General features: G+C 47.2%; 1 protein-coding gene across 2 annotated transcripts in view; it reads right to left on the bottom strand.

The window, feature by feature from the left end:
- The window catches only part of GABBR2 (gamma-aminobutyric acid type B receptor subunit 2), a 413665-nt gene that overhangs the window by 88657 nt on the left and 297750 nt on the right, over positions 1–27258 (bottom strand). For both annotated transcript variants that reach the window (XM_024252745.3, XM_054520353.2), the window contains 4 exons: positions 25537–25597; positions 13627–13707; positions 8581–8731; positions 5378–5510 (listed from right to left, as the gene is read on the bottom strand). In XM_024252745.3, the coding sequence (XP_024108513.1) occupies positions 5378–5510; positions 8581–8731; positions 13627–13707; positions 25537–25597 (426 nt within the window). The remainder of the gene's footprint in view (positions 1–5377; positions 5511–8580; positions 8732–13626; positions 13708–25536; positions 25598–27258) is intronic.

Genomic DNA, 27258 nt, shown 5'->3' on the forward strand with positions numbered 1-27258 from the left:
GAGGCCCACACTGGGATCTAAGGTCCACCTGGAGCCTCCTCATCCTGTCTGCAAAGTCCCTTCTTACTCCTCCCACGCTCAAGCTGGGGTTTCTGCCTCAGATCCACAAGGAAGGCAAGTGCTTTTTCTCATCCCCACCTGCCGGGCTCCTTGTCTGGGCGGACAGGGGCTGGGATCCCAGAGCCAGGTCAGCTCAGCTGCGGGGGTCCATCCCTTCCCCCTGGCACTGGGGCCCTGGTCCACGTCTAGCACTGTCCTTGCAGACAGCTCCATGTCCACAGGGGCCACGTTGCTATGGTGACTCCACTACCCACACAGTGTCCAGGGAGACAGCACGGGGTATAGCTGGAGCTGTTCTCAAGACTTGCAGAAACTGGCACTGACAGGCTGGGAAGATTCTGGAAAGGGTCAGAGGGAGTGGGGGATGGGAACTAAGAGAAACTGGGTCCCTAGCAGTAGCACTGTGTGTGTGTGAATCTGTGTGCACGCACTCACACACGCACCCACCCTCATCCGAGCAGAGGTGTAGCCCCTAGAGAGGCCTAATCTTGTGACTGTCGTAGGTTTCTGCCTGAGGTGGTATTCATGGTTTCTCACTGTGTTAAGCTGCTATATTGAAAACTAAAAGGGAGAAAAAAGCGGCATGTATGTGGCAGCAGAGCAGACAGAACTGTGACTTTGGCTGTGCCACGTCTGACCCTGGCCTCATGGTCTACCTTGTCTCCTGTCCTTTAAGATTTACAGAACCCAGTGTGGGACACCAGGAAATTACACTGTGACGAGGATGCAAGGTGACAAGTTGTGATGCCTATCCCTCCTCCTACATCCCTCCATGCAGCAGTCTCCCTGAGTTCCAGGCGGCTTGTCTGAATCGTCTTGTTTAACCCACACTGCAATCCTGCAGAGGGAAAACTGTTGTGCTCATTTTACAGATGAGAAAACTGAGGTTAAGTCACTTGCCGCAGTCAGGAGCTAGTAAGTGGAGGAGGTGGCAGTCGAATGCAGGCTGTTGTTGGAAGATCCGTGATCACTACACCATACGGGCCTGCTTCTCCTTGCAGCTCCCCACTAGGTGGGAGTTTGCTGGGAGCAGCCTTCTAGGTCCGAAGAACAGAATCCATGGCACCAAGTGAAAGTAAGGAGCTGCCCACCCTGGAGTAGCAGGTGGAATACAATCCAAATTGTACCCATTGGGGACTGGTACTTAGGCCCTAAATTCAAGAGCTTTCACTTCCTCTTCCTGGGCGATATTGAGAATTAGTAAATAAATGGCCCCAGCCCTAACCCATGTACACCTCTGTGCTGACCCAGTTCAGTCCGGGATAGATAATCTATGCCTTTTCCCCACAGTCAAGCATGTGGACTCCCCTTTGCAGAGCTTCTAAAACAGCCTTGACTGCAAATAAATTAATTCTCAGGGGCGGCAAGAACTGGGCCCTAACATCTTTTCAGGCCCTCATCTTCAGAGCCGATGCTGATTTGTAAAGCGCTTTATGATTTATTCATACCAGCCTTCCCCGGCTTCCCAGGACAACCTTCCCCTCACACAAATGAGCGTGACTCCCAGAATAGAATGTCAGGCTTCATTAAAAAGAAAAGCCCTGGGTGTGGGGGATGTCCCTGTTTTTGCTCCCTAGCCTGCGTCACCCTGTGGTTGTTGAATTCAGGTCAAACTTGAGAAAGCACCTGTGCTTTCATAGCCTTTGGCTTGTGAACAAGGCGAGATGTCAGGAACTTCTTTCTGGGAAGGAGAGAGTTTCTAAAGGCTGGGCAGCCCTTCATGGCTGCTGCAGGAATCTCTGCAGTGAAGACTGAATGCCTCAGGACAGCTGAGGCATTCCCAGGTGTCCAATAGCAAGTGATGAGGAGATAGGCAGAGTGGACCCCAGGAAGGACTGGGTCCATGGCAGAATAAGGGTAGGGTTTTTGCTCCACTGGTTCTCAACCTGGGGAACAAGGCAAGCCCCTTGCCCCTCAGGGATGCCACTGAGAAACTGGAGTTGCCAAACTTGCCCCCAGTATCTTTTTTTTTTTTTTTTTTTTTTTTGAGACCGAGTCTCGCTCTGTCGCCCAGGCAGGAGTGCAGTGGCACGATCTCGGCTCACTGCAAGCTCCGCCTCCCAGGTTCACACCATTCTCCTGCCTCAGCCTCCTGAGTAGCTGGGACTACAGGCGCCCGCCACCTCACCCAGCTAATTTTTTGTATTTTTAAGTAGAGACAGGGTTTGCCATGTTGGCCAGGTTGGTCTTGAACTCCTGGCCCCAGGTGATCTACCCGCCTTGGCCTCCCAAAGTGCTGGGATTATAAACATGAGCCACTGCACCCGGCCCCAGTACCATTCCCATTACTGTAATCATCACGGTGTCCTAAAACTTGGGGAGGAAGCCTAAGCACAGATGGAAGAGAGAAATCCTCACTTTCCTCGTTTAACTTTATCAGGGTCCCTCAGAAGCAACCTTTTATTCAGGCCTCACCACTGCCCAGGAAAGCTGACCATAAATAAATTGTATGCCCATGAAACTGTTAGGCATCTCAGGGCACAAAAGTCATGCTGATGTAGGAATATCAGAGACTCAGTGGCCTTCACACTTCCACTAAAACTAGCAAGACTTCCATGTACTTTGGTTATCATTCTCATGCCAGAAGGCCACCCTTTTTTTTTTTTGAGATGGAGTTTCGCTCTTGTGGCCCAGGCTGGAGTGCCATGGTGTGATCTCAGCTCGCTGTAACCCCTGCCTCCCGGGTTCAAGCGATTCTCCTGCCCTCAGCCTCCTGAGTAGCTGGGATTACAGGCATGCGCCTCCACGCCCGGCTAATTTTGTATTTTTAGTAGAGATGGGGTTTCTCCATGTTGGTCAGGCTGGTCTTGAACTCCTGACCTTGGGTGATCTGCCTGCCTCAGCCTCTCAAAGTGCTGGGATTATAGGCGTGAGCCACTGCACCTTGCCCCAGGAGGCCATACTCTTTAGAGAACAACCCCACTGAACCACACCCACAAGGACTTTTGAGCAGCTCGGCTTCTTTGGAAGCTGACTGCAGGCACAGTGAAGCCCGGGACTTGCATCTTTTGTATTCACCTTCTTCACTCCCAGAAGGGCAGAATAATGGGAATTAGTCTCATGTCAGAAGGCCACACTCTTTTGGTCTTTTGGTGGGAATGAGCCAGTGCCAGGCTTGGAGTGAAAAACTCTTGAGTGGGAAGAGTGAACCAAGTGACCCTGGAGCACTGGGGTTTGACAGCCATGCAGGTCCCTCCAGGAGAGGAGAGGGGCCTGAACACACCAATGACCTCACTACCCCCTCAGTTACTGGGGACTCGACCACACACTTGTCAAGGCACTGCCCAATTGAGGATAAAGTAAATGTATCTGTAGACCTCTCCCTGGCTAGACAGCTCACAGTGAAGTTACTGGTAACAGGAACAATTTCTCGATGATGTGTAATAGTCAGTCCAGTTTAATCATTTGCAGACATCCGGGGAGCAAAATCCCCTAGACTGTAAGACCTCGGGGGGCTTCCCTTCTTTCCATGTGCTGTCCCAGAGCAGAGGGACTGGCCTGGACTCAGTCCTCAAAGTCTGGGGTGTGAGTGGGGACTTGCAGCACATTTAAAGTGTGCTTCATTTAAGCGTCCCTCACTGCTAGCCTTCAGCCCTCATCATCCAGCAGTGGGCAACACTGAGGCTTGTGAGCAACAAACGCAGTCTAAAAAAGGCTGCTTTGCAAAAAAGGGCCCACAGTGCTCTCAATGTCTTGAAAGAAAACAGCACCAACAAAGGAGTGGCTTTTGGATGAATCCACTCAGCACCGATCTTTTGACCATCCCCTCTAGCTCTGGTCTTCCAGGCAGGGGACTGGATGAATTACTGCATGTGGGACTCTAAAGAGACCCAGCTGGCTAACCCCATTTGGACAGATCATAGTCAATGTCCAGAAATACATCTCAACTGATTACTTTATTCTTAAAAAGTAAGTTCATGATATTTTCAACTGAGAGTTAGTTCCATACAACTATTAAGTGATTGCTAATACATAACCCCCTTTTAAAAAGTAACGAGGGAGGCCGAGGCGGGCAGATCACCTGAGGTCGGGAGTTCGAGACCAGCCTGACCAACATGGAGAAACCCCATCTCTACTAAAAATATAAAATTAGCTGGGCGTGATGGTGCATGCCTGTAGTCCCAGCTACTCGGGAGGCTGAGGCAGGAGAATTGCTTGAACCCAGGAGGCGGAGGTTGCAGTGAGCTGAGATTGTACCATTGTACTCTAGCCTGGGTAACAAGAGTGAAACTCTGTCTCCAAAAATACCCAAAAAACAAAAATAAATAAAAGGCATTTCTTTAGGCATTAAACTTTTTAACATGTTAATTAACTTTAAACATAATCTTTCTAATGTATAGTAAATTAGTTACACTGCTTTGGACTTCATTAAATATATATATATATCTCAACAGGGATGATACAGCCCCCTTGGGGGCAACTGTTGGTTCTTGAATGTGAAGAAACATTACTCTTTTTTATGTATCAACCATAGATATATATATATATATATATATATATATATATATATATAAAGTACACAAACAGATACACATTATATTTCTGGTATTAAACTTTCATAAGAGGAATCATTAGGAAAAAATGTCTAAAAATGCTCCTTAGGGGAACAGTGAGGAAAAAACCGTTTAAGAAAACACCACTTAAATAGTAAATAACAATTATAGCTTTTACCATATAACTCAGTCAGACATACAAAGATCTATCATCATATTCTTTGATGGGTTTTGAGGTAGATAGGAGGATCTGCTCCTTCTTAAATGATCCTGACCCTGACTCTGACCCTTGGTGCTGATGCTTTTCTGGATGATAACATTTTTCCCCTCCTTTTCTATGTTACTCTGTCAATTCTCAGTGGGCTCTCTTCTAACAGTGGCCTGGTAAGTCCATTATCTTTTTTTCTGAGACAGGGTCTTTCTCTGTTTCCCAGGCTGGGGCACAGTGACGCGATCACAACTCACTGCAACCTTGATCTTTGGGCTCAAGCAATCCTCCCTCCTCAGCCTCCTGAGAAGATGGGACTACAGGTGTACACCAGCATGCCCGGCTAATTTTTTTGCATTTTTTGTAGAGACAGGGTTTCACCATGTTGCCCGGGCTGGAAGTCCATTATCTTAACTTTGTAGGTGGTATTTATACCCAGTGCTGGCCTGACAGTAACACCGTTCTTCCCTGTTGAGTTGAAGAACTACTAAATGGGTTGTTCCCTGCCTGTTCATGTATTTTCCTGTATTTCTGGGTTTGCATCTGCGTTTTTGATGACTGAGGTCACCAAGGAAACTTTCTATCATATACCACTGGCTTATGCAGAATGACTTACAGTGCAAAGTGTTTCAAAGGTCTTTTCAGAGACAAAGGATCCATCAAGGCCAAAAAGAAATATGGAAGCATAGGAGAGCATCCCTCCAAGGATGATAAGGTTGTTCATGTATGGACTCGACATCTTTATCAGCCTGACAAAAGAAAGAGACAACAGATTTAACAGAACGGTTAATTTAGTTATTCCTTCAACAGGTATTTTCTAAACGCCTGCTAGATATATATTGTTGCTCAGGCTAGAGGGGAGAGAGAGAAACAGAAATATGCCATGGGGCCTCAGGGGACACATCAGCAGGAAGTCCCACATTTCTAGTCAGATTTTCCCCAACACCTGGGTGCTCACTCTGGAACCTTCCCCTTACAGAGAAATAATGAAAAGCTCTGGTTTCCTCTACCCCCCTCCCCACCTACTGTTTGCCCTTCACTAAAACACCTCAGACAACTATATATTTCTAATTGTTGATTTCCCTGCCTCCTTTGTCAAGTTCACCTATTACTTCCCTAGGGACAGCTTGTCATATCAGCTTCTTCATCCATGAATTTTCAGTTTAAACAAAAGCATTAAGTCAACAGGTTTTTTTTTTGGCTGGAGCTGAGAACTCATGTCAAATCTAGAGAATGTGACATGTAACTTCAGCCACGTTCCCCACAGTGAGGAGGAAGTCCCATACCACACTCCCCAGCCTTGAGTAGACCATGTCAAGGAGGCCTAACTGTGAGTCTCGAGGGTTGCTTAGGAAAGCTCACACTGTTCCGTGCACAAAGACAGCCACACACGTGGGCAGGAATACCTCTCCCAGTCACTGGGTGACAGAGGGAGACACCAGAGTCCCCATCCCATCCACTACCCCTGTCTTCACTAGGCTGCAGTGGGGAGCAGGGAGCATTCTTTATACTTCCGGACTCTGCATCCTTCTCTGTCATTTCCTCCCGGAACCCCGTGGTGGCCCCCAGCTGCCCAGCAAGCCAGGGTCATCAGTGGGCTGGTAGGTGCCTGGCTCCCCCAGCACAATCAGCTCGGAAGGGCTTCAGGTTTTAGGCGCCCTGTGGTTGAGGGGCTCTTTTGCAGACTGCAATTACAGCCAATTGTTCCCCAACATTTTCCTTTGCATTCTCCAGTTCTGTTAACCCTTCACATTTTAAACATGCAACACATCAAAGGGAGAGGGAAATAAGAAGGCTGCTGCTCTTCCTCTGTGAACTGCACCCCGGCTTTCAAGTTGGGAGCACGGGGTCCAGGGCTTAGACTCGGCCACTCCATAAAAGTGACACCTTGACAAGTCACTTAGCCTGGCTGAATTTCCTCACCTGTACATGAGATAACTGATCCTGTTGCCTTGGACACACATGAAGCTGAGATGACGCTGGAAGTCCTTTCGTAAACCGTGAACTACTTAGGTGCCTCCATTCTTATTAATACAGCACTCAGGAGAGGGGAGAGCCTGGGGGTTGGGGCAGGTTTCCCAGAGGAGGTGGGCCTTATAGGATGGATTTAGGAAGAGAGAAGTAGGGGGAGGGATTGGGAACCATAGCAATATTTTTTTTCTATCTTTCTGCAGATTTTTAAATAGCCAAGCCAGTCAAAAAACAAAACAAAACAAAACAGAAAACTTTACCTGGATGCCAGCCTCTTGAAAAGAGTAACGGTAACCTTCCCCCAGGAGGCCAAGAGGGGGTAATTAAGGAATTCAATGAGTTTAGTCTTATGATGGGGCAACTTGCTGTCCTGATGGGACTTCTCAAGGCATCTGGGCTGTCAATCTAACTTTGAGAGCTGATTATGTGCCCAGGCCTGTGCCAAGTGCTAAGAGGTATGTTCAGCATTTAAGGTTTGTATGGAGTGGACAAAAGTTGCCTCACTTCTTTTTTGCGGCAGTATACGTGCTATTTGTTGTAAGTAAAATAAAATAACAGGAGAAGAAAACTCTTTTCTGTTTTTCAGGAAATAGGTTTGACCTAAGCAATTGCTGTCAAAAAAAGCCAAACAACAACAAAATAGCCCCGGACACAGTGGCTCATGCCTCTAATTCCAGCAACTTGGGAGGCTGAGGCAGGAGGATCACTTGAGGCCAGGAGTTTGAGAAAAGCCTAGGCAGTATAGTGAGACTGTCTCTTAAAAAAGTAAAATAAAATAAAATCAATTAATTAATTAATTTTAAAAAATAATAAATTAATTAAAAAACCAAGCACACACACAAAAGTCTAGAGCCTCCAAATTCCTTCTTTGCAAAGAGGGAGAAATTAAAAAATCTCAAAAACCAAAAAAACTGTTTTCTTCAGAATCAGACTTGTTCCTGACAGCCCACGAGTTCATGCAATGTGGCTTCTGGGCACCATGGCAGAGCATGGCACCATGTAGGTGGTCACTGTGGCTGTCCCCATGACGGCCCACGCTCCGCACCCCTGCTCATTCCACAGAAAGGCTTGGGGCTGGGTTCAGGGATTTGCTATGGACACCAAAAGAAGCAAAATGCACTTGATAAAAACCACCGCCTGGAGTGGCGGCCTGTTCTACCCATGACTGACCAGAATAACTAAGTCAGCCTCTCTCCTCTGGAGAATTAATGGCATGTGGTGGGGAAAAGAAATTAAGACAAGAAACCAAGAAGACAGTCTGCCACGAGTGGACAGCAGCACTCCATCGCTGAACTTCAGGACTCTTCTCTGTGAAATGAGGAGTTATCTGGAGGGTCATACGGGATGATGGAAAGGAGGGCTTCCTGGCCATAATGAACTGTACCAATGGGAGTCCATTTCACTGGACTTTGTGACCCCCTTCAGTGGTGATTCCCAGCGATGCTAGAGGATAGGGGCAAAGAAGTTTGGGGAATTCTGTCTTCTATATCTCTCCTCCTGGACCTCCACAAAGTACAGGAGTACACCGAAAGCTCTGGGAAGGCCCGTGGACTTGGACTCTTCGATTTTATTTAACTTCCTCCAACTTATTTGACTAAACTTCTGTGCAACCAGCAGCCCAGCCTCTGTGTGTGTGTGTGTGTGTGTGTGTGTGTGTGTACGCGCGCATACGCATACTCACATGCATGTGACACCTACAACATCCTAGCAACTGAGAAACACTTTGGGAAACTCTGCCCTGCAGACTTCTGTGTCCCTGGGGAATCTGTCGTGTGGTACTCCCATACTGTGTCCATAGGCTTGTCAATTCTGAAAGTGACATCACAGAGGAGGACCAGGGTGGCTTACTTCTGATTCCGGTTCTTGATGTTGAAGAAGAGAAAAGCACTGGCCATGATCATCCCGAGGATGGTGAGGGCAGAGAGGATGCTGTAGAGAGGTAGGGAGATCTTTCGCAGCTGCTCCAGGATGATGGTCTTGTCTTTTGGTGGTTCGGATCCTAGAGGATCAAGAGAAGACATCAGTGGGACCCAGTGCAAGTCATTCCCCAAGAACACCTTTGCCTTAGTGTCCCTGACATCCAGCCAGGCCCTGTGCACAAACTCTACACAAGGCACATCTATCTACCGGGTGAGCCAGATCCGGCGGTTGGCCAGTCTGCCCAACAGGGAGCCTGAGCCAGGACTTATTTCTTTCTCTAAATAGAATCAATAAAGGATTTGTGATGCATTTAATAGCCATTAGAAGACTAGAATTTGATTTGGTCTAATTACACTATTGAAAAACCATCACCATTTATCCCCTAAGGCAACAACGGCCTGGAAGCACAAGGCTGGGTGATGTGAGTGGGTACCAGTGGGTGCCTTCGGGGATGAAGAACTTGGCTTTGGCCTCAAGATCTCTGCTCCTACACATACACAATAAATGATCCCTCCTCAACAGGATGGACACCTTGCCTGTCGGTTCCATGGTGACATATATGTGTTTTGGCTGCAGAATTTCTGCTTCAATGTCATTGTGTTTTAAAAGCTCTATCTGGCTTTCTGTTTCCATAAGACTCTGAGTAACTGTGGGAGGCAGAAGCTACCTTCCTCTCCCTGCTGTGCCAGAACTGGCCTGGAACTGTGGGATTCCATTTCTCTATGTGACTGCAGAGGTGCGCTGCTCGTTATTCAAGAGCACAAGGAACTCGGGGGAACCCTGAGGGTTTCAGAGCAAATCCATCTTTCAGTGCTGTTTTAGTTTTAGCAGGCATAGACTGGTTTGGGATGAGGGATTCAGGGACTCCCCCAGCTTCCTGCGGATCCCTCTTTCTTAGCTGCTATTTTAGGTCAGGTTTCTGCTGTGGAATTGTGAAACTTCAGGGATTTTCTCTCCAGTAGGGGTATGTGGAATCAGCCGGATGTTACAAAGTAGCCAAGCCTGGGAATCTGGGAGCCCCACCAGGGTCCCAGTTATGCCTCTCTTCCCAGGAGACAAGCAGGAAAGGGGCAGATGTGGCAGCAGGCCGTGAGAAATCCCCTGAACATCTGGGTTTAAGACACTGCTAGCAAGTTCAAATGTGTTTAGAAATATTCAGTGGCTTTGGCTGAGCGCGGTGGCTCATGCCTGTAATCCCAGCACTTTGGGAGGCCAAGGCAGGTGGATCACTTGAGGTCAGGAGTTCGAGACCAGCCTGGCCAACATGGGGAAACCCCGTCTCTACCAAAAATACAAAAATAGCTGGGTGTGCTGGTGCACACCTGTAGTCCCAGATACTTGGGAGGCTGAGGCAGGAAAATCGCTTGAACCCAGGAAATGGAGGCTGCAGTGAGCCAAGATTATGCCATTGCACTCCAGCCTGGGTGACAGAGCAAGACTCCATCACACATACACACACACACACACACACACACACACACACACAAATATATATATATATATATATATAGAGAGAGAGAGAGAGAGAGAGAGAGAGCAAGAAACATTCGGTGGATTAAAAGAGTTTGACCCATCTAAGAAATTTAGGGAAGTTGCCAGGTTTGAAAACAGCGAGGAACCTGCTGGCATGGTTAATGTGGAGCCTTAAGCAATTCCATGTAAAGTAACATTTATAATAAGAAAAGTGGCATCAAGGGCCAAAAGTCTGGGCTAAAGCAGACACAAGGAGATGGAGGTAACATCATTTCTTGCTTCCAGAAGTGAAAGCTCACCATCTGGAAGCTTCTTCCCCCTCTGTCCATCACCCTTCCCCAAACACCTGGCTCAGGTGCCTTCTGGCTACCAAATGCAAGAACAGTCCTGGGGCATCTGTGAGATCCTGGCTGGAAACAAGCCCCTCTATGGACACTGAGAAAGAAGACTGAGGTTTGGTTCACAGGTGATATGATCACTACTGGGTTTGGGGCCTATTGTGTAGAAACAACTCTAGAAAATTGACAATAGACAAGAGAAAGTTGTCTCCTTCTTACTCCTTCTTCTCTTCCTGCAAAATGATGGCTCCACAAGGGGTATATTAATTAAGACTTTGTGGAAACCAAATGCTTGGTTTATCATGAGTATTAGTAACAGCAGAAGTCCTGAGTTTTCTTTCTTGCTTTTCATCTGGTCCATTCATTCATTATTTATCCATTCATTGCCATTCACTCATTCATTCATCATTAATGATGATTAATCACAATTAATACTGAACTCCCATCTGTCAGGCCTGGGACTGAGCACCAATGATACGAAGATGAAAAATACACTGTCCCTGCCTTCAGGGAACTTACACAATAGCCATAGGAAAAAAGAAAGAAGCACTAATAAGCAATCCTATTTATTGAATGCCTATGACAGGCTAAGCAAGATATAGAGATTTTCCCACTTGATCCACCCAACAGCCTCAGGGGTAGTTAAGATTATTCCCATTTGACAGAGGGGGCAATGGTTTTCTAGGTGTTAAGTGGCTCTTACAGCTAGTAAGTGGCAGGATTTGAACTCAGATCTGCCTAACCCTGAAGCTTATGGTCTAACCACTACACAAACTGCTGCCAGTGACACTGGGGTCCAGGTGATGTGATAACATCAGACAGGAGGCCTGAGAGCGAGCAGGGAGCAGAGTGCAGTCCTGCCTGATGGAGTCAGGAAATGCTACAGAAAGGAGGCGACGAAGGAGCTGAGTCTCGAAGGATGAGTAGAGTAGTTGGCTGTTGGCCAGGAAGATGAGAAGGAAAGGGCATCCTGGGCAGAAGGCACAGCATGAGCCAAGGCCCAGTGGTGTTTCAGGACAGTTGAAGAACTGTAAGCAGTTTAGTTGGGAGGAATTGAGAGAGGAGACAGAGAAGGGAGGAGAGGTCCCTTCATGGAGGCCTTGGGGCCACAGCTCAGAGTGAGGCCCCCTCGCTCTAAGCAGTGGGGACGTGCGGGGCTCTGAGCAGAGGTGGCATCTTAAGTCTGGTATGACAGCAAGGGCACTTTGGCTGCTGAGGGCAGAATGGACTTGAGAAGGGAAGGCTAGCATAGCGGTGAGAAGCCTCACTGGGGACTAGTGTAGGGGTCCAAGTGAGTGAGGCTGAGAGCAGAACCCAGGCCTGGTGTGGATAGAAGGCCTGGGCTCTGCCCTGACCTGCCTGGGCTCTGTATTCAGAGGCTGATTATTGACGGTCTGGGTAGTGGGGAAGGTCTGAGAAGCAGGAAGTAGGCCTGGCACAGCTGCTTCCTGTGTTCTCTCAGCCTGTGGGCAGAGCCTGGGGTTGAAAGGCAGGGCCTGGGCATCACCAATGAAGACCTGGTACCCTCTGACTGTTGTTTAGCCACTGTCCTGGCTACTGGTCCCTGCCTCACCAAATTCATGTTTTTCCTGTAAGTTGTGTTTTGTGTCTTTTATTTGTTTGGCGCCTGAATCTTTTCTTTAATTTGTAAACCCAGAGTCCTTGTTCAGTAAACCCTGATCTCCCCAGTCCGATAGCAGACAGGCTGATCTTGGGGATCAGGGCTCTGGTGGTTACAACAGGCTGTGTGAATTTGGGCTGTCATCCTTGAGGTAATAAGTGACAATATGTTCGGTGACAGCTCCCTCAGTTGGGATAGGGAGGCTCACCTGAGTGTGGAGACCACTCTGGTTCTCAGGCTGACTGGAGTTTTGCTTTGCAATGTTGTCAAGGCTGAATCCCTCAGGTCCAGTGGAAACATAGGAACATGACAGAGTCTAATCAAAGGGTCTGTGGAAGAGCCTTCTCTGTTGCCCTTGCTTTCAAGAAGGAACTTAAAAGCTCCTGGCACAGAAAGCCAGCTGTCTCAATTTCTGCTGACCCAGTGGAATCAAAGTAACAATATGGATGTGGCAGCTTTCTCTATTACTATTCAGTGACTAGACTGTCTGTTTGTCCATCCGTCCATCTGCTGTCCATCTGTCTACTCATCCACTCACCCTCCTATACATCTATCTATCCACTACCCATTCATCCATCCATCCACTTGATCAATTCATCCATCCATCTACCCAACCATCCATCTGTCCACCCATCTACCTGTCCATCTACCCATTCACCCACCCACCCACCCACCTATCCATCTATCCATCCAACCGCCCATTCACACACCCATCCATGCATCTGCCCAACCAACCATTCATCCATCCATCCATCCATCCATCCATCCATCCATCCATCCATCCATCCACACACCCACTCATCCACCCAACCATCCATCCATCCACTCATCCACCAACCCACCCACCCATCCATCCATCCATCCATCCATCCATCCAGCCAGCCACTTGATCAATTCATTTTGTCGTTAAATACTACCAAGTCTCCAACATGCGTCAGACCTTGGCTGGTGCCAGGAATTTAAAGTCAAATAGGATCCAGTCAGGGGCTCATAGCTGAATCACCTAGTAATATCAATGTAAAGTGACAGTGGCCATAAGAGAGTCAGAGAGAAAAGACTGGAAGCAAAGAGAAGGGAGTCATTAGCTCAGTTGGACGGCAATTAAGGAAGATTGCACAGAAGAGGTGTCATTTGAGCTGGTTATAGAAGCTGAAGAGGAGTTCTCTAGCAGAGGAGAAGAAATAATCTTCTAGGAAGAGCAGAAGATAGACAGGCCTTACTGCCAACCCAGTCAAACTTTTTGCCACAGGAGAAGATAGACCTAAATTTAGCAGGGCTACTTTTAAAAAGAATTACTCCTGGCCATCCAATGGTTTAAACACCTCAGTGTGCACTTCATACAAACTCTAGTGACCCATGTCAGGTGCTGGAGCCCATACAAGTGATTGGAGCCCTGTGCTCAATGATTGAGTGTATGTGTTGCGGATGTTCCCTTGACCCCATGAAGCCAAGGATGCTGAGCTTGTCCCTAACCCTTAGACAATGTCCAGGCTTGGGAGCAACTGGGCAGGCCCCCTCCTCTGAGAAGCCCACCTGCCTTACCTTGGAACCTGATGGTGTCATTGATGATCTCCAGTGTGTCGGCCACAGCGTTGTACTCTCCCACCTTCACCTCCCTGCTGTCTGTGGGGAGCAAAAGACAGTGGCCAGTTAGACTGGGATCTGGGTTTGTGTCTGGGTGCTCCTATTCCAGGATCTTGCTCCCCTCACAGGCCCTGGATATATTCTTGCAGGCTTCCCTTTCTCCAATGCCTCTTCTGGTTAGAATCACAAAACTTCTAACCTGATCTAGGCTGGAACATTCTCTTTTATTGTCTCTGTCTCATCAATTGGTTGTCCATCCTTTGCTTCACACCTCAAAGATGGGGAGCCCAGGCTCCCTACAACTGTACTCTGTGTGGTACCAAGTTCTTCCTGGTCACTGAGCTGAAATGTTTCCCTGTAACATTCCCCCTGCTCAACTGGCTCTGCCCTCCAGAACCACACAGACCACTTTTGCTCCATCTTCCCTAGGATAGGCCCAGATACTTGAAGACAAAGACAGGTCAGTCTGCTGATACCAGCCCCCACCTCCTCTTTACAGAACAGCACTTCAATCTCCCTGCTCCCCCACCCCAGCCTCTCCTTGGGCCACATTCCACAAAGTCAGTCTTTCTGTAGAGTGTAGATCCAAGGACTGACCAGTGCACTTTTGGCATGATTTGGTCAGCAGCAAGTAGAGGCCACCATCCCCTCCCTCATTCTGGAGTATACATTGCTATTATATGCATCCTCAGGTTGAATTAGCATCTTTCAGGAGCCACATTGCTCTGCTGTGTCATACTACGCATAGTCTCCCACTGCCCTTGGCTCCTTGCAATTGTTCAGTGTGTTTTTAAACCCAAGTGGTGCATTCAAATTTACTCCCATCCTTACAGTTCTTGGTGTGTTTAGTTCATTGTTTTGGTCATTGTCAAAGATAAAGATGATGAGGACTGGCCCAGAGTGGTGGCAGAAGAAATGGAGATGGGGATCAGATTTAAGCAAGGTTTCTTTTTTCCAGGTAAAATCAGGACAACTGAGTGATCAAATGGGAGATGAAGAAGAGGGGGACCAAGGTCATCCAAGGTTCTGGTGGGGATGAGGAGTTTCAGTTCCCATCCCTGAGTGGGGAACCCAGGAGGGGTTCAAATACAAGGGGAAGAATAATGAGTTCCATCTTGGATGTGCTGAGCCTGGGATGCCTGTGGAGCATCAAGGCAGAGATGCTCTTGGGTCTAGAGCTGAAGGGAGAGGTGTGGCTGGGGGGCGAGCAGGAGTCATCGGCATGGAAGCTGGGAATTGGGGTTGGAAGCAAGAATGAGACCCCCAGGGAAAGTGAGCCAGGTGAAAAGAGGAGAGGACCAAGTGCAGACTCTGGAGGAGCCCTGACCCCTGGGCTGGGCAGAGCAGAGACTGGGAAGGGTTGGCCAGGATGCAGGAGCAGGGTGCTGGGAGGGAGTGGGCATCTTAGAAGCCAAGGAAAGGCACACCTTCACCATGGAGCTGGCTGCAGTGTCACATGCCACAGAGAGGCTAGGAGAAGACCCTTGAGCAGAGTCTGAGGATCTGGCATCTGGGAGGATACCAGTGACCATGGATGAAGCAGATTTAGGGAAAGGTTGTGGTTAGAAGGATGGAGCAAGGGGCAGTGAGTTTGAGGGCAGAGATAGGGCCCCCAGGGAAGAGCAGGCTTGAGAATGGTGGGGAGCAGGTAGGAAGGGCTGGGGGTACTGACAGAGCCTCTATAGTGTGCTGGATCAGTGCTATTTTGTGTACATTTTCTTGCCTAGCTAAAACAGTGTGTGGAGTAGGTGGTCTCAGTCCCACCTTAAAGACAAGGAGATGGAGGCTCAGACAGCTTGTGGCTTTGCCTAGGTCCCCAGTGGTAATAAGAATAGAGGCCAGACTCAAACCCTGGACATTTTCCATAGCCCATGCTCTTCCCTGACATGGCATCCCATGGGGGTGCCTCGATGGGATTCCTGAGAGGTGACAGTTTGTGCCGGGTGCCCACTTCATGGACCACCTGTGCCTCCTGAATGTGGGAAGCGCAAAGAGGAGGATCATCCACCCATCCCCAGATGAAGGCCTCTGTGAAGTGCAGGCGGGTCCCTTCCAGAGCTGCAGACCCTGGCCAGCAAAATGCCTGGAGTTTATATAGGAATTCCAAGGCGCACCCTGAGGAAGTGCCTCCTGGGGCTCTAGCTCTAAGGGAATTTCTTTGCAGAAATGCAGGTGCACTGCTGGCCCTCAGAAACATTCAGAAAACAGAAGAGGGAATCCCCTGGGCCACACTTCTGCCTGTGTTCCTCTGACCGTGGGTGGTGGAAACGAGGCTGTAAAAGTCACTTCCTTCTCCCCACAAGGGTCCTCGCCACTTAGGGGGCATCACACTGCGCAAGCGGCTGTTGCTTACCTGGGCCACCCGGCCCCTAAATGTCACATTAGCAGAATCTGCTGGGGGCTCCAGCATCCCTGCTCTGGCCTTTTGAAGTCCTGAGCCCTGCAGATGCCCCAATCAGGTCCTGCTGCTCAGAGGAGGCCCTGATTTATTTATTTGATGCAGGGAGGCAGTGCATGAAATATGCAGGTTGATCAGAATCAATCATCAAGACTGGGGAATGGTGTGGCTGGCACCCCACCGCACCCCGGCCACACAGCCTGCCCTTCTGACTCATATGCCCTGCTGTATGCACCGTCCCATGGCACTGAAATAATACTCAGCTTCCCACCGACCGTAATCACCATAATCTCTCCCTGGGGGCAATGTTGGAGGCTCACAGGCGCTTCACAAGTTCCTGCATTTAATGCTCATGGCAAACCATGAATTGGGCATAATTCATCCTGGTCTAAAGAGGCAGGAGGAGCCTCAAATAGGTTAAGTATCCACTCAGAGCCACGTGCTCAGCAGCGACTCAGCGGGCAACTGAACATGGGTCTCCTAGTTCTGAATTCAGCATACTTTTACCCCCATACTGAGCAGGGCTGCCAATCATTCAGCCCTCATTTGTTGAGTGTCTACTGCGTGCCAGGCTCAGCTCACGGTATTTCATGATAAAGCATCTCTCAAAAGCAGCACTGCAGGTGGTGGAAAGTTAAAGTCATTCCTATGTCCTCAAGCCAGGTGGCCTTGGACATCCTGGATGCTGGAGAGATGTGATACTAAATCCTCTAGTTTTATCATTTCATTCATTCATTCAACAAACATTACTGGACACCCATTATGTGCCAGGCTCTGGGCTAGGGGCCAGAGATACAGAGATTTTTTTTTTAAAGCACAATTTCAGATCTTGCATGACTGTATCTGTAAACTGGGAACATTAGAATTGATAGGAGGGTTAAAGATGAGAATATATGCCAAGTTCCTAGCTTGGAACCTAACTCACGGTAAGTGTCCAACAAATTATGGCTATTTTATTCATGATGAAAGTAACTGTGGGCTCTATGTGAGGTTCCCAAGCACTCTTCATATTTTCTTCCTGCCATCTGTTCCCCACCATGGTTCCTCCACTTGGGAGGTGGCTTTCCCTCCCTTTAACAAGTTAACTTGTCCAAACCCTACCCGCCTCTTCCAGGAAGCCTTCCCTGAGTACTGTTCCTCCCCTCCCAGTGTCCTAGTTGCTGTGGACTCAGGGCTCTGTGCATGACAGCTCTTCATGTAGAAGCCATGCCCTATGTGTGTCCAGGGCTTTTGATTCCTGCTGGCCAGCCTCGCTTCTGTTGTCTCAGGCAGTATAAGGTCTCATCCCCTGCACTCTGCTCAGGGCGCCTCCTGGGTCTGCAGATGGAAGGACTGTGTCCCCTGTATTCTTGCATTCACCCACAGTCCAGCCAGGTGGTAACCATGATAGGCACACAGCCCTCTCAGCTTTTAACTCTTGGGCTTGTTGTTAACTCCACTGTGCAAACAAGGTCAACTGGTCTGTATCTGGATATGTCTATATCCAGTCTGTATCCAATCTTATTTGGGGTGGGTGTAATAACTGCCAGGGGTAGACTTGTCATCTCACTTGGTTCTGGCTCCAAATTGGGGGAGCCAGAATGTGTCCTTTAGAATTTGATTGTTGTTGAAAACACGCACACTGAGACACAATGTATAACTCTGGGGTATGAAACAAAAGATGATCTTGGCTCAACAAAAATAAAAGATTCTATAAATGTACTCAATTCTAGGACCCCCCTCCCAAACTCAGGCATAGAAAAGAGCTCTGAGCTAGGAGACAGAAGCCTCAGAGCTGCTGCTGGCTTTGCGGTCACTCTGAGTAGCCCTGGGGAAGTCCCATCCCCCACCTGGATCTTGCTAAGTGAGGGGGCTGCATGGGAGATCTCTGTGACCCCAAACTCCTGTTCAATGATCTGCAATTGCTTGGAAAGGTCCTCCTCATTCCAAGCTAAAACCTGCTCTATGCGACTTTCCCTCATGGGTCCTGGCTCTGTGCTGGGGCCCCAGGTCACTTTGGCTCCTGCTCCTGACCATCCTTCAGACTTGGAACCTGGCAACCATGGGCCTCAACTCTGCTCTTCCCCAGGATGAACAGCCATTTCTCAGGAAGTGATTTTTCACTTCCACCCCATCCCAATCTGTTCCCTCTCCCTCTCCCAGCATTACCTCTCAGCAGCATAGAACAGAGACAGACTTTGTGCTGTACTGTCACAAACAATATGCTATTGCCACATTTTTCATAAGTTTAGTTAACTGACCTTTGTTTTGAGATTTTTAACAGGCTAGGTGGACATTGGCCAAATACCCTAGGGTATAGTAACTGCCAGGGGTAGATGTGTCCATCGATCTAGGCAAACTGGCTCAAGGACAAGAGCTAAGTACCTGAGGGGACTCAGGTCATATATAACAGGCTGTCTGCCCTGGGAGCACTTTTTCTCTTCTTCTTGGCAACCCCCCTCAGGTCCTTCAGAATTCATCTTGGGGCCGGGTGTAGTGGCTCATGCCTGTAATCCCAGCACTTTGGGAGGCCGAGGTGGGCAGATCATGAGGTCAGGAGTTCAAGACCAGCCTGGCCAACATGGTGAAACCCCGTCTCTACTAAAAATACTAAAATTTGCCAGGCATGGTGGCACATGCCTGTAATCTTGGCTACTTGGGAGGCTGAGGCAGGAGAATTGCTTGAACCTGGGACGGATGTTGCAGTGGGCTGAGATTGTGCCACTGCACTCCAGCCTGGGTGACAAAGCAAGACTCCATCTCAAAAAAAAAATGAATTCATCTTGGATGCCACTGCTCTCAGATATCCTTCCTAGATTCTGCCAGGTAGACCTGAGTGCCCTCCTCTGAATGCCCACAGCTGCCTGTGCCATCCCTTATCACGCATCGCACCTTGCTGTTGTCTGTGTCTGCTCCTCATTGCACTGGGTGGGCTGTGGGCTCCCTGAGGGCAAGGATTGCATCTTACCCCACTCAGCCCCACCAACCCCCATACCCAACCAGTGCCAGCCAGCACCTGGCAGGTAGGGGGTCACTTGCTAGGAGTGACAGGAAATAATTGTTGAGAAACTTCAAAAGCACAAACCTTAGGACAAAAACCAAAAGGGTTTATCTACATCAAAATTAAGAACTTCTGCTCAACCAGGACTTGAAGGTAGTTTATAGACAAGTGACAGAATGGGAGAAGATATTTGCAAAGCCTAAACCCAATAAGGGATTGATACCTAGCTTATGTAAGGAACTTCTGCAGACCAACAAGAAAAAGACAGTAAATTCAAAATAAAAATGGTCAAAGGTGGCTGGGTGCGGTGGCTCACACCTGTAATCCCAGCATTTTAGGAGACTGAGACAGCGGGAGGATCGCTTCAGGCCACGAGTTTGAGACCTGCTTGGGTAACATAGCGAGACTGCCACTTCCATGAAAACAAAAACAAAAACAAAAACAAAACCTAGCCAGGCATGGTGGTGCACTCCTGTAGTTCCAGCTACTTGGGAGGCTGAGAAAGGAGGATGGCTTACACCTGGGAGTTCAAGGCTGCAATGAGCTATGATTGTGCCACTGTACTCCACCCCAGGCAACAGAGGGAGACCCTGTCTTTTTCTTTCTTTTTTTTTTTTTTAAAAAAAAAAAAGGTCAAAGGATCAGAACAGACAATTAACAAATGACTAATAAGCACAGAAAGAAATATCCAAACTCATTAAGAATCAGAGAAATGATACCTAAAGTCACAATATATTACTTTATACTTTTAGACTGTCAAAATGAAGGATCCAGGAAATCCCAAATGTGGGTGGTAGGTAGGGACACAGAAATCCTCTGCCAGTGGGTGTAGATATGGGCATGGCCATTCTGCAGAGCAACCTGGCAGGTTTTGGGCATGTTCAATGTGCACACAGATTCTGACTCAGCAATTCTGCTCTTGGAAACCTGTCCTAAGGAAATTTCCAGTTGGGTCCATAAGGGAACATGTATAAGGACATTTACTATTTGTGAGGGTGGAGGGTTGAAAGTGACCTGGGTGTCCGTCCCAGGGCCTGGATGGGTGAAGTGATGGATGCACCCCACCATGGTTTCTGCAGGGAGCAGGGAGGAGCCATGCCTAGAGGCACACCCAGGACCATGGAGATGTCTTTAGAAACAAACTGTTGAGTGGAAAAAACAAAACAGAACAGAAAAGATACCTAAGCCAGTGGCACTGATGTACATAGCAACACGCATCTTGCAAGCACACATACAAACACAATATGGGGTGTTTGCCTTTCCTTGGGGGAGGTAGGAGTGGGATATGGGAATAAATGAGGGAAATAAGGGGGATAAATGGACACACAAGAGGGTCTTTCATGGACCAATGACAATGACTGCCCATGAAATGAGGTGTGCGAATTGTGTCCTAAAGAAGCACGACTGCACTTTTCTCAAGAAATTCCTGGGGGAGAGTGTAAATCTGGGGTCACTGTTAAGAGTGCCCAAGACAGAAGGAAGCCAACAGTTGTTATGACCCTTCTCTGTGCCAGTCACCGAGACAGGAACATCACAGCCTCACGTCATCAGGTTCTCAGTCACTCTCAAGGCAAGGAAAATGATCATCTTTTATTTATTTACTTATTTTTAACTGAAATGAAGGCTCAAAGAGACTAAGCTTCTTTGCCTGTCTGCCAATGATCAGGCATGTCTGCTTCAAGCCTATATACTTTCCACATGAGAGGGAATGAGTTCCCCATCACTGGAGGCATTCAAGCAGTGGGAATGTTGTATAGGAGAATCAGGGCTCCCTTCAACATGGAGAGTCGATGGCTCAATGAAACTCAGTATTTGTAAAATATGCTGTCTTTTGGGCCACCTTTCTTAGGCTCCCTGAAAGGCAAATCCTGGAACATGAGGGCTGGGAGGTGTCAAGGCTAGGGTCAAGCTGGAAAAGAGTCCACATTCCTGTGTGTCCTCTGGTTCCTGCTTGTCCACAACCCTGCTAGTATATCCTGCAGGATTATGGACTATGACTCCATTCTTTAATTATATCAAGTTGAGTGACAGTCTGACGAAATGGCCTTTCCAGACCCATGACTTGGTGAAGCGAGCTACAATTGCAGGCCTTGACAGAGGAAAAGGTTATTAAAACTCAGCCTCAAGAGTCTCAAAGTAGGGTCAAACTAGCCCTGAAAGTATTCTAGTAGGTTCTGGGAAATAATCTTCCTGCTTTCATAGGCACTGGCATTCGGCCAGAGAAATTATGAAGCCCTGGAGGATCAGGGACTACATCTTATTCAACTTGGTTTTCTCCAAAGGACTTGGTAAAGCGCCTGGCAGATGCTCAGGAAATGCGCACTGAATACAACCGTATCTGTTACCCTGAAGACCAAATGGTAATTAATGCCTGCAAATGGGAAGGACAAGTCTCCCTTTCACTAGGTACGTTCTGAATGACAATTATGTCGTTAGAGTGAAGGAAGACCCCTTCCCTTCAAATCAGGTGCCAAAATATAAAACTCCAAAGCCTGAGCCCTTTATGTTGCATAGAAGCAGTATGAAATTCAAGCACATTATCATTCCCCGAGATTCTTACAAATAGGCCTAATGAAGGCAGGGTCGGTGAGTTGGAGCGGCAGATGCTGAGTTTTCTCTAAGAACGGCATAAACAAGGCTCTAATCACGGCTTCACTCAACTTCCTTCCCTGCTGCAAATTCAGAGCCATGTTTAGACTTCGGCAGTAATATGGATACTTTTTTTCTCTTAAGGGGAAAAAAGCCAATTCTCTAGTATTCATCCTCATCTACACGTGGTGTCGTGAAAATCAGCCATGGCATCAGGGAGGAGCATGGAACCTGGAGATGAAAGGGGTTCAGGCCTGAGGTGTGTGCCCAACAGGATGCTAATACCTGCCTTACCTATGGCCAAGGGTGGCTCCCTAAGAATAGCACCTGCCTGAGACAAGGGGAAGAAGGCATGCAGTTTATTTGGAAAGTGATCCTAGGATGCACTGTTGGTGGTGTGGGGAAGTGAGGCAGGGAAGGGAGCCAGGACAAGGTGCATGAGTGAGCAGGTTTCTTTGTGGGCAACCGAGGCTCAGTCCCACTGTGGGAGCTCTGGGAAAAGAGCCAAACACACCTGGGAGTTGCCTCACCCAAGGGGAAAGGATGCTGGGGTATTTATCCTCCCCTTCTCATCCATCACTGACACAGGGCTGCTCCTGGAGGCGTTAACTCCCTGGATGGCTCATTGCACAGCTTGGACGGCCTATTCAATAATCCGTCCTGGTAGATAAGGCACCTCTGAAACCCTTTACATTTGGAAAACCAACTGTTGTGTTGATACGCACATGCCCCCTGCATTCTGGTAGCTCATTTCAGTCCTAAAATAACACAAGGTCCCTCTATTGGAGCAAGAGGATCAATGTCTGTTTAAAAAAACATATAGGCCAGGCGCAGTGGCTCACGCCTGTAATCTCAGCACTTTGGGAGGCCGAGGTGGGCAGATTGCGAGGTCAGGAGTTTGAGACCAGCCTGGCCAATATGGTGAAACCCCATCTCTACTAAAAATATAAAAATTAGCTGGGCATGGCGGCACGAGCCTGTAGTCCCAGCTACTCGGGAGGCTGAGGTAGAAGAATCACTCGAACCCAGGAGGCAGAGGATGCAGTGAGCCGAGATTGTGCCACTGCACTCCAGCCTGGGTAACAGAGTGAGACTCCGTCTCAAAAAAAAAAAAAAAAAAAAAAAAAATTTCATGTAAACAGGAGCATCTGGCCTTTATTGAAGGCCCAGCTGTGACCCTCAAGAAAAGCTGGACACAAATGCAGAGAGGGTGAGGGGAGCACACTTGTGCCTGGGTGCCCATGGGAATGTGCAGAAGAGCAAGCTGAGGTCCAGTCCCAGCTCTGCCACTAGCCAGCTGTGTGTCCCTGGGAGACACTACTCATCCCTGGACCTCAGTTTCCTCATTTATACCATCAATTCTGGAATGAGATCATCGCTAAGGCCCTGCCCTGTATCACTTCCTATACATCATTAAGTGCAGGGAGCCGCTATTAGGGGTAAATGGCAGACAAAAAAGCAGCCAGGGGGTTTCAGCACTTCAGGGAAACCTGAATTTGCCCCAGAAAGGTGTCATAATGTTGACAAGGTGCTAATCATAATTGCTACTTACTTGCTGAGAAAAAAAAAATATATATATATATACATATATATAAATATATTGTATGTAGAGTTAAATATACGCATACCTTCTCATTTAGTTTTTCCCATATTCCATGAAGGTAGTTAGGATTATACTCCTATTTTACAGATGAGGACAATCAAGGCTCAGAGAGGCGAAGTCGCTTGCCTGAAATTCTACAGTGAGTAAGTGACTGGATCTCGGGTGGGTCGACCCACAAAGCGCAAGCTCTAAACTGCTGTTTGCTGTACTGCCTTCCTTATAAATCCAGTTATGCCTAAATAGTGACTGAAGCTGGTGTTTAAACCTAACGTATGAAAAAAAAAAAGGCAATACAATTGGCATGCACTGGTAGCTGTGATCAGCCAATCCTTACTTTACAAAATACTCTCTTAGAATGATATAATTTTGAGAACTGGAAATGAGACAAGAGAATTTAGTTGCAATCACTCAAAAAAAAAAAAAAAAAAAAAAAAGTAAGTATCTTTGCCAAGATGCTTACTTTGTTCAACCAATGAAGAAGTAAAACTTAACAAATGGAAAAATAATTACGTTTGCCTAAAATTACATCTTTTGTGCACGCCAGAGAGCTGACATGCGTTTCAATTACCTGCCACAGAAAGACGAATGGGTATGTCTACAAGATTGCATTACAGAGCGATAGCGCTGAAGAACACCTCTCCTGATTGATCTAAAACCTGGTGGGATTTGTCTGAATGAATCTGAATAACTCACTTTAATTTCTTGCTTTCCCCTGGATGGCGCTGGGATCTGCTCAAAGTGAGTGGGCACAGCAGGCACCACTCTTGTTTCTGGGTTTTCCAGAAACACTCGGCTGCTCAAGAACACTGTATTGATGAGAGGTTCATCTAGTCGTTTTGGCTAATCACCCCGCTAATGGCTATACTGGTCTGCCTCAAGGAACGCCCAGCCCTGTTTCTCAAGGATGCTCCTCACACGGCCCCTGTCTGCACCTCCGTTTCTTCCTCATCACACAAAGAAATTGGTCTGGATGGTTGCTGAGGCCCTTCTGACAGCAACAGAAAGTTGAACACATGACCCGGTTTCTTCAAAAAATAAATGTTCTGTAAAAAGCGGGGGGTTATAATAGATGAAAAGACACTAAAGAGATACTTCAAGCAGATGCAATGGGTGGAATTTGTGTGGATTTTCCAACAAATCATCTGTGAAGACATCTTTGAGATGATCAGGGGATCCACATAGACTGGGAAATTAAAAGATATTAATAATTGTTTAATGTTTTAGGTGTGATAATAGTACTGTGATTATATTATAAAACATCCCTATCCAAAAAAATGCATACTGAAGTATTTATAGAATGAGATGAGATCATGTCTAGGAGCTGCTTTAAAACACTACAGCAAAAAAAGGGGGGATGGAGTGAGTCAAAATGAAAGAAGATTGGCAAAATGTCGATAATGATTGAAACTGCGTATTGGGCACATGGGGGTTCATGATGCTGTTCTCTCTACTTTAGAGTCTGAACATTTCTAAAATCAAAACCAGAAACAGCTGGGTGCCACTGTTGCATGTCTGTAGTCCCAGCTACTTAGGAGGCTGAGGTGGGAGGACTGCTTGGGCCCAGGAGTTCGAGGCTGCAGTATGCTATGAATGCACCTGTGGATTGCCACCGCACTCCAGCCAGGGCAACATACTGAGACCCCTTCTCTACAAAAAACACCCCAAACCCCACAACAACACAAAGATCCTCAGAATACTAACTTAATCCCCACCACGCATAATCTCATAAACCTTTCAGAGTCACGCGGGAAGACAGAATAGGCCAGGGAAGCACGGTTATCCCTAGGGATCCATGGGGGGCTTGGTTCCAGGATCCCTTGAGGATTCCAAAATCCCCCAACGACCAAGTCCCTGATATAATATGGGGTAGTATTTGCCTATACACTACACACATCCTCCCATATACTTTAAATCATCTCTAGATTTCTTACAATGCCTAATACAATGTAAATAGTTGTTATACTCTATTGTTAAGGGAATAACAACAAGAAAAAAAAGTCTGTACGTGTTTGGTACAGACGGAATCATCCATTTTTTTCCTGAATAGTTTCAGTCTTTAGTTGGCTGAATCAGCAGACGTGGAACCCATGGAGATGGAGGGCTCACCATGATGTGGCTGAGAAAAAATATTCCAAATAGGTTGAAACGAATGTTTTCAGAGAAGTGTTTTCAGTTGGCTCTGCTTTCTTTTATCTGGAACATCACACTTGCACTCCTTTTGATGTATTATATTGCATAAAACAACATCCCCGAATCTAAATTTTATCAGCTAGAAAGAATAAGCATCAAAATGCCTACCTTGAAATTGAGTAAATTTAATGGTCCCCATTCTCTCCCCGTTCCGGAACACAACTTGACCCTAAAAACAAAACAAAACAAATCAAACAAGAATAAAAGAGAAATGCCACATTAGCCCAAACGCCACTGATCTCACAGCAATTCATTAACTGTACAATGCGATTATTAATACTGGAGGAAAAACAGATTCCCGCTGGACCACAGATGACAATCAAACTAATTGTTTTTAAATTGGTTGTGACTTTATCTGGTTAATTTGAGGAGCACAAAATCAATAATGGAACTAACACATGTGAATTGAAGCCAAGATAAGCATCATCATGATCACCATGACTATTAATTAAACACCCACATGTCCGTGCTATAATGGGGACAAAGTCTTCTGGGGTGCTGGAAAGATGACGGCAAAGGTGAGGCCCTTTGGGCCCAGCCCTGACTCCACTCCCTGTGCCCCACCCATAAAGATATGCGGTATTGCTGAGTCTGCTTGGCTTCAGGACCAGAAGGGTGCTAGAGGTCTGTTGGTATTTCTTATTAGGAACAGAGAATGTTTTTCTAAGTTTTTCCTGAATGGTGACGTCAGTCCCAATTATAACTGAGCTTTGGTGCAGCAAAAAACTAAGCTTCTTGAGCCAGCAAGACCTGACTAGTGTCACAGGCAGCTGAGTGCCCCTCATTAGGGACCTTGGGGGCTAAACATAGCGTCATCTTCTGCATCTGCCCTGCCGGCTTCCAAATGCTTGGCTAAATAAACCAGGAATTTAGAGGAATGTCATCTCTTCTTTCCGACGTATGGCCCACCTAAAATTCTGCAACCATACGAGGAAGTTGACACACACTATATCACTGAATCTTTATGCCAAACGTAAGTGATAAGGGGATGACCCCCATTTTGCAGATCAAGAAACTGAAACTGAGAGAGGTTATGGACTTCACACAAGGTCATTGTAAGTGAGGCTGCTGGGATTCAAACGTAGGTTTAATTTTAATGTCCATGCTACTTCACTGTAGCATGTTGCTCTTGATCGAGAAATAAGTTTCTTCCTGTCTTTTCATTATTGTGAAATTAAGAAAAGAAATGGTTTTAAAGGTATCCTGCTTTTCTCTCACTGTTATGCTTGTGTGTCATCAGGCAACAGCACAGACAATACTCTGGGTTCCACTGAAGTCTTGGGAGAAAACCCCAGGAAGCATTTTTCCTTAGGCAGAAACCTAAAGACTGAAGCCCTGCAGCTTCCAGAATAAAGGGGGATCGCTCGGCCTGATCCCAGAACGAGAAACACCTTCCAAGGCCACCTGGACGCCTTTTTGAAACCCTGAAGACAGCTGTGAGTAGTATCAGTTTGAAACTAACGCCCACCGAATTCTATATTCAGGTGACGGTAAGCAACTCCCTGGAGTGTGAAAACACTTCAACCAAGGTGAGACAGGAGCTGTGATTTTTATTTCTAGGGACAATTGAAAATCACAAAACATCTTCTAAAAGGATCATTTTTATGTAAATGGACCACTTTGCCTGAGTGGGAAAAATTGTCCACAAGGAGAAATTTTTTTTTGTCTGACAGGATGGAGATCTAATTTACCAATCTTCTGCCAAGCTTTGAAGAATTCCACAGGCGTCTAGATTTAAAATGTGCACAAATTCTGCAGACTCTTTATTAGTGAAATTACAAAGTGTGTGGAATGGTATTAAAAGCTTCCATGGAATGATACAGGAGTGAG

Source organism: Pongo abelii, chromosome 13 (genome assembly GCF_028885655.2).
Source record: "Pongo abelii isolate AG06213 chromosome 13, NHGRI_mPonAbe1-v2.0_pri, whole genome shotgun sequence".
Taxonomy (NCBI): Eukaryota; Metazoa; Chordata; class Mammalia; order Primates; family Hominidae; genus Pongo; species Pongo abelii.